At 58.7% G+C, this 7,721-nt stretch overlaps 1 protein-coding gene across 1 annotated transcript in view; it reads right to left on the reverse strand.

Moving 5' to 3' along the window:
• Window positions 1-501: 501 nt before the first annotated feature.
• Window positions 502-7,721, reverse strand: part of ARL8A (ARF like GTPase 8A) — a 7,571-nt gene continuing 351 nt past the window's right edge. Inside the window, exons 2-7 of the mRNA XM_007456152.1 lie at window positions 3,593-3,673; window positions 3,224-3,297; window positions 1,794-1,887; window positions 1,528-1,595; window positions 1,213-1,283; window positions 502-754 (exon numbers count right to left, since the gene is read on the reverse strand). Coding sequence (XP_007456214.1) covers window positions 705-754; window positions 1,213-1,283; window positions 1,528-1,595; window positions 1,794-1,887; window positions 3,224-3,297; window positions 3,593-3,673 — 438 coding nt within the window. The 3' untranslated portion in view covers window positions 502-704. The remainder of the gene's footprint in view (window positions 755-1,212; window positions 1,284-1,527; window positions 1,596-1,793; window positions 1,888-3,223; window positions 3,298-3,592; window positions 3,674-7,721) is intronic.

The raw sequence follows: 7,721 nt of genomic DNA on the forward strand, positions 1-7,721 counted from the left end.
TGCCCCTTCGCCCCCGGTCTCCGGCGCCTGGTTGTGCCTGGTGGCCATGCTGAGGCTGGGGTCAGAGAAGGGCGTCTCTGGAAGCTCCCGTCAGCCTGTGACATTCAAACACTGCGGAGACAGGCCAGACTGGGAAGTGGAGACACACGGGGCGTGGGGACGGACACCCGTGCCTGGGCTGGTACCTGGCCCTGTGCCAGCCTTACCTTTCCTGATCTGGTCCGGCCCCGGCTAAGCCCGCTGCTTTCCTCCCCAGACCGACCCCCCCCCCAGATCCTGACTGGCCCCTGCAGCATCAAACGGTTGATTTTAGTCTTTGCTTAAATTAGAAAGTCAAAATATATATACATATATATACTGTACACACAGGACAATAACAGAAGAGTGTGGGAAAGGGAAGCAGGGAGCGGGACAGGAGAGGAGGCGGGGCTGTGGGGCGGGGCTTCAGAGGGGGAGGGAAGCAGGGCGGCGGAGAGACAAAGGGAGAGGGGAGGGGGGAGGTTAGGGGACCGGAGGGGAGCGATTTATTTTACAATAAAATCGGGAGTTCAAACCTCAGCAGAACAGGACTCTGGGACCCCCAGAGGGCCCCTCCCCACACCAAGTAAGGAGGGGTGGGCTTGGGGGGGCGGCGGGGGGAGGGGCGGGAGCTCGGCTTCAGATCCGGAGGGCGGTCCCTGGTCCGAGGGGGCGGGGCCGCAGTCTCAGCTTCTCCGTGACTTTGAGTGCTGGATAAGCCACTGTAGGGTGATGTCTGAGGGGCAAGAGAGGAGGTTACAGGGCTTCAGGGCTGGTTCTCCTGAGGGTACAGCACACACCTGGCCGGGGAAGGGGGAGGGGGCGCGCTGCAGCTAGGGTCAACCCTAAGGGCATCACAAGCCCAGCTTCCAGCTGTCAAGCTCCGAACAGCCCCTGGTGGGTGCAAGGGCGTCTGGCTGCGGTGAAAGAGACGCAGCCGTAGGACGAGTCCCTCAGCCCAGAAGGGTCCGACCCTACCATGTCACAGGCGGGGAGTGAGCCCCAAGGAGAGGGGGAATTTGCCCAAGATCACACACCAGTTGACGGCAGAGCTGGGGTGATGCTCAGCATCGGGGCTTCCCGCTGCCTGTCCTGCCTAGGAGAGCCACGGCGCTCCGGGCTCCAAGGAGAGAGCCACCGGCTGCCTTCCCCTCCTGCCCCTCCCCGCGAGCGCAGCGACGCCCCCAGACCCACCGATGTTGTCCTTTTCTTTGCAAGAGATGGAGTAGCAGCAGATCTCTCGGTCCTGGATGGCAGACAGATTCCTGCAGGGGACCAGAGCTGTCTGCTGAGGCTGCCACTGAGCAAGGGGCCGGGGGCCGGGGGCTGGGCGCGGGGCCGGTCGGGGAGAGAGGGACGGGGAGGGGGAGGGGCGAAGGGCGGGGCTCGGGCAGGCGCGCTCTAGCGCCACCAAGCGGTGGGCGCCGAGAGCAGCAACGAGCCCTCCGCTCTGGCGCCTGGGAGCTTGGGGAGCAGCGGAGGAAAGACAGGGAAGAGTGGCCAACTCACATTTTCTCGATCAGCTCCTTCTCATCCAAGGCTCCCGGGAGGTCTCGCTTGTTGCCCAGGACTAGGACCTGCCGAGAAGGGAGGGCAGGGCTCGGTCCAGGGCAGCCACGGCCAGGCTGCCCCGAGAAGGGGGCTGGCTTCCGCAGCCCCGTTGCATCCGCACCCCTCCCTCCCCGCGCCGCCAGCAGTGTTTACCCCCACCTGCCCCCAGCGGTCCCCAGCCTTCCCGCCGAGCCCCCGACCCTCCCACTCCACTCGGGGCTGACCGGGATGCCCTGCAGCTGGGGCTTGTCCAGTAGGTTGTGGAGTTCATTCTTGGAGGCCTCAATCTTCTCTTGGTCAGCGGCATCCACCATGTACCTGGGGGGCGGCAGGTGGGGACAAGCTGACACCACAGGCTGCAGGGTTGTGGGCGAAGGAGCTGCAGCAGCTCTGGCTCGCCCCCCCGGGGTCTCCAGGCCGCCTGGGACGGCTCAGGCAGGCGCTCTGAGAATGTCTTCTGAACTGATGGGAGTGAGAACCTGCTGGGGCCGCTGGGGCCTGCCCTTGTCCCATCCCCCAGAACTCTGGAGAAGCTGCTGCTCCTGTGGCAGCGCTGGGCCCCATAGGATTAGACCTAAGTCCTTCCCAGAGTGACCCGCTTATGTTCTCAGGGCAGGGCTGGCTAGACAAGGGGGTGAAAACAGCAAAGGAAGCCCCAGAAGATTTTCCTGCATCAAAATGCTTTTTAAAAAATCAAGTTGGGGACTTCCCTGGTGGTCCAGTGGTTATAGGACTCGGAGCTTCCACTGCAGGGGGCAAGGGTTGGATCACTGGTCTGGGAACTAAGATCCTGCATGCTGTGCGGCCAAAACATTTTTTTAAATAATAAGAATAATAAAACAAATCTGGTTACTGGGTGTAAGATAGGCTACAAAAATGTACTTTACAACACGGGGAATAGAGCCAATATTTTGATATAACTGTAAATGGAGTGTCACCTTTAAAAACTATAAAAAAATAAAAATACATAAAAATTTAAATTTAAAAATCAGATTAAAAACAACGAAAGCTGGGCTTCCCTGGTGGCGCAGTGGTTGAGAGTCCGCCTGCCGATGCAGGGGACGCGGGTTCGTGTCCCAGTCCGGGAAGATCCCACGTGCCGCGGAGCGGCTGGGCCCGTGAGCCATGGCCGCTGAGCCTGCGCGTCCGGAGCCTGTGCTCCGCAATGGGAGAGGCCACAGCAGTGAGAGGCCCGCGGACCGCAAAAAACAAACAAACAAACAAAAACAACGAAAGCTAAATGATCTTTTGTTTGGGCACATATATACGTAGAATAAAATTATTTTTAAAAAGCAAGGGAGAGAATTCCCTGGTGGTCCAGTGGTTAGCACTCGGCGCTCACTGCCAAGGGCCTGGGTTCAATCCCTGGTTGGGGAACTAAGATCCCACAAGCTGTGTGGCACGGCCAACAATGAAAGGAAAACCAAAAGCAAGGGAATGAACCACTAAGTCACACAAAATTCAGCATAGGGGTGAGTCTGGGTTGGGGGTGGGCAGGGAGATGAGGAGGGACACACAGATGCTTCAGCGGGAAGTGGTCAGTCCTCTGGTTCTCAGACTGGCCGGTGGGCGCCCAGAGTGTCTGTCAAAGCAAAGGCAGCTGCACACAGGTGTGAGTCACCTGCCAACGACCATGGCCCTGCCGCGCACTTACACGATGGCGCTCACTCCTCGGCAGTAGCGCTCCCACATGCTGCGGAAGCGGGGCTGTCCCCCGATGTCCCAGAGCTGAGCAAGAGAGGTGAGCGGGTGTCAGCAGCAGGCAGGCCCCCAATCCATCCTGGCTCCCACGTGCCCCCCGCCTGCCCCACCGAATTCCTTCTCTCTCTACGTCCCTGACTCCTAAGCCTACCTGAGCTCTTTCCCCAACTATCCGGTCGGACCCAAGCCTCTGCTTTCCTCTAGCTTCTCCTCCGGAGGCCCGACACATACAGACACGTGCACACACACGCACACGTGCACACGCACACACACCCCCTCTGCGGCCGTGGGCTTGCGCCCAGGGCCCAGCTCGGCTGCGCACCTTGATGGTCACGTTCCCTTTGGTGATCTTGCGCATGTTGAAGCCCACGGTGGGGATCATGTCCTCATTGAACTGTCCCGACTGGAAGGAAGAGTCAGAATTGGAAAAGGGGCAAAAATCGCCAGGACCCAGGTGCGCTGTCCGCGGCGGCCACGGACCAAAAGGCTGCGGGAATGAAGCAGAGGCCAGGCCGGAGCCTCTCAGGCGCCCCAGGGTCCCGGGCAGCTCCCGCGCGCCCCCTGCTTTCAAGCAAGACGGGCCGTGACCAAGCCCGGTGTCCACCTCACACCCGAGCTCCCCTGTGACAAAGAGCCCCCTCGAAGTCGCTCGACCAGGATGGAGAAAGTCTTTCCTGAGGTCTAACCCACCTCTCTGTTGGACCAGAGCCCCCTTTCTGTATCTAGCCTCCGGTGGGGCAGGTCACGTTAAACAATCTAGGTTTACACTTTCACAAGGTAGTAAATGTTCACGTCAAACTGAGGGTCGGTAAGTCAGCCACGCCCCAAATGCAACGCGCAGCAAGCAACTTCTGGCTTTCTTTGAACTGTACCCATTTGTAGGATGGGTACTCCTCACCGTGCACCCCAACTAGACCGACAGCTCTCGGGAGAGGAGCCACGTCTACACTGACACTCGTGAATGTTCACCCAGTAAGTAGGAGTTAACCGTAATTCTGTTTCCCATAACCCACTTTCAAACTCTAACAATTCTCACGTCTCCCCTCTAAATTGTCTCTAAGATCTCTAGATTGTGCTTAACTAGCCAAAGGCCTCTATTAAGGCCCGACCAAACTCCGCCCAAGGTCATCTCTGCGTTCACATGCAGGACACCTCTGCTTCTGCCCCAGACGCAGGCTGAAGGAGATGGGGCTTACTTAACCTTGAACCTGAGGGGACAGCCTTGTTCTGTTACGATGTCATTGTCTTCTGCCAGGTGGGAGGAGTAATTTGCCTAAGGCCACACAGAGTGGTCAGGGGCTCTGACCATTGGCCAAAGTGTAGGACATGATGGCTTCTCATTCAGAGCCTGTGAGTCTGAATGAAGACCCCCTGAATGAGATGGATTGATTCCCTTTTATCTTCAGGAATCACCTGACCTTGTTCACCAAGCCCCTCGGATGTGAGCACTGAATGCCCAAGACTGATGCTCAAGATAAGACGGATGAGGGTTCCTAACCTGGAGGCCGAAGAGGGCCTTCGGAGACCCCCTGAAAGTGCGCACAATCTGGATGTGCACATTTTTGTTTGTATGTACACGCCTCTGGGGAAAGGGTCTCTGTTTTTTTATCAGATATCAAAAGGGTCCAAGAGCCTCTAACAGTGAGGAAACGTGAGGAAAAGGGAGTGCCCTGACGAGGTTTTGCTTTCAGCTAAGCAGGGAGAACCACGTATGCTTTAACTCCACAAAGCCCAGCAGGGTGCAGGTGGAATGGGGCACCCACTGGGCCCAAGCCCACTCCATCCCCAGCCGGGCAGATGAAGAATGTGGTCCTGAGGAAGGAAGCCCAGCTCTTGTTTATCCCTCGTCGTGGAGGAGCTTGGACAAGACACTTGGACCTCTCTGGGCCTCAGGGTTTCCTTCTGTGAAATGGCAGAAAAGGGTTTTGGTTTCCTAAAAATTGGCAAATAGGGCTCACGAAGTGCTTGGAAATGGTTTCCATACATGAGGAACCATCATTGCTCTTTGGCAACCCAGAACATTCACAGGCTCCCATAGAAATGAAAAGCCTAGCCTGGCAGGATGTGATCCTGGACAAAGGAGGGTTCCAGGAGGACCCTCAGGGAGCCAGGCTCCCCGGCCTCAGTATTTCCAGTTCAGCTGTGAATCAGAGCTAAGCTGGAACCACTCACAACTGCATTTCCTGGCTAAGGCCTCAGATCTCACAAGCTCCTCATTCAAGGTCAGCAGGAACCCTAAAGTCATCTGGTGGATCCCCTGGCTCAGACTGGAATGCCCTCTGGCTGGCTCATCCCTCCTGGGTCAGCTCCAACACTCCAAAATGCTTTATAATGAGTCAAAAATCCATCTTCCCAACTCTACCCCTTGGGTACCCCAAAATTAGTTCCTCCACTGGACGGCCTTTTACACTTGTAAGTATTTGAAAATGGCCCTCTTGTTTCCCTCGGGCAAAACATCTCCTACTTTCTGGCAGCACAACTTTTTCAGAACTCAGAAAGTGAGTTTTGGGTTCTCAGATGCACTGGAGAATCTCTTTGTGATGTTTCCCAGCTCACGTTAGCCAGCTGAGCAGCTTACACATAAGCTCAATTTCTATTTACAGTCGGACTCATAGAATGAGTAGAAAAAACCCAAATGGGTAAAAGCTGAGACAAAGAAAGGCCACAAGAAGAGGCAAAGGGGATTCAGAAGGTCAGTGGTGGGCATGGGCCAGAGCCCGGGGTCCTGACTCTTCACTGCTTTCTGAAAGACACTCCACTGTGATCATACACTGGTGGGCGGAAATGCCGTGGCCCTGGAGGAGCTGAGAACTCTGGACTCGGGCACTCCCACTGCAGCCCACAAGGGATGGGTGTTCTGGAGAAGCCTCTTTCTAGGAAAATCCAGGCTGCACTTTTAGGATGTGTGAGTTGAGGTGGCAAATTTATGTCATAAATATGAAGGCCCGGCTGGGGGAGGGGAGCCCTCGCTGCACCCCTCGGAAACTCCTGACCCTGGCAGTGAAACCTGCGACTCTTGGATTCCGTTTCTGACTTGCCAGAGCATCCCATTCTCTGGACACGACCAGGACACGGAACCGCCTGGGTTCCTGTGGATCCCCGCCTAGGAACACAGCTTTGTAAACGCTCTAGGAGGAGAGACTCCCTGGGGACCAGAGGTGATGCCCAGGCTGAGCCACGAGAGTAGCAGCGGCACCGACTGGTCCCCTCTCGGCCTCTCCCTGGAGACAGCTCCCAGATCTCGGCACCTCGGAGCTAAGCCACAGGCCCGCAGGACCCGAGGCCAGGCGTTGCGCTCCTGCTTTTGGAGCCCAAGTCAACGCCAGGTCTAACCAGGAGCCTGCAACCAAGGGCCAGAGCCTGGGCAGACAGGAGGCCAGGAACCATCATGCCAACAAACCCAGCCTGGGCCCGAAGAGCCTGTCCTGCTGGGTGAGCGGCCAGGAGCCCCTGGGCAGAGGTCATCGCAAACATGTTTGGGAAAGGAAGCCAGTGCCCAAACACGCCATCATGGGGTACCTGCCGCCCAGTCTCCCTCCACTCTTCTCTTTGAGGGTGGGCAGGAGGCAGGCAGGGGAGGTACCCAGGCTGGCAGGTGACACTTCCCTGCTGACCCCTGTCATGTATGGCCGCTCCACAGCTCTCAGAAATCCCCGTCTGCGGACGAGGGCCGGGTCCCCGGACACCTCAACTCTGCCCAAGCCTTCCTCAGCCCCACATGCCCAGCCCAGCCCTCTCGGAAATGCAGGCCGCAGCCACCACTGCAGCTCAGCTCAAACACCCAGAGAGCTCATCTTCCCCTTTTTTGAGGCAGATTTTAACTCCTCCCCACCACTGCCCTGGCGCTGAAAGGCTTACACTTGCCCACCTCGGTCTTGATGACCCAAAGCCCTCAGAGCCACTCTCCCCTGGGTCCCCAGAGTGGACCTGCCCCTCCACCTCCAACTCATCCTCTGGGTCCGAAGCACCTCCTCCTGCCCTGCAACTTCCGGGCCAGGCGGGGACTCCGAGCTCCCTTTAAGATGCAGTGCGTCCTCCCCGGACCCCCAGCTGGACGCCACGGTCGGGGAGAGGTTCCCCGTGGAGAAGGAGTCTGGGCTGGAGCCCAGGGCCTCTGCTGATTCCACTCCCCCCAGGGATCCCTCGTCCCCCCACCCCCACCCCCGCCCCGTTCCCCCGTCAATAGCACCGGGGCTTCCTCTTCCGGCCAGGAGGGGTTAACCCCCCGGGGTGGGGCCGGGCCGGCCCGGGCCCCCTCCCCCAGCCTCGCGGGCATCCGTCCTGCGACCCTCCGCGCGCCGCACGGGCAGGCCCTGCACTTTCGCCCCGTCATGCGCCAGGGTGCGGGTGCCGGAGGGGGCCCGTCTCCGCGGGCGGCGGTCCCTGTGGCTTCGTGACACCCTCGGCGCCGCCGGTCCTGGGGCCCGGGCCGCGTCCCCTCGTCCCCCGCC

The sequence above is a fragment of the Lipotes vexillifer genome, unplaced genomic scaffold (assembly GCF_000442215.2).
Source record: "Lipotes vexillifer unplaced genomic scaffold, Lipotes_vexillifer_v1.1 scaffold1201, whole genome shotgun sequence".
Lineage (NCBI taxonomy): Eukaryota > Metazoa > Chordata > Mammalia > Artiodactyla > Lipotidae > Lipotes > Lipotes vexillifer.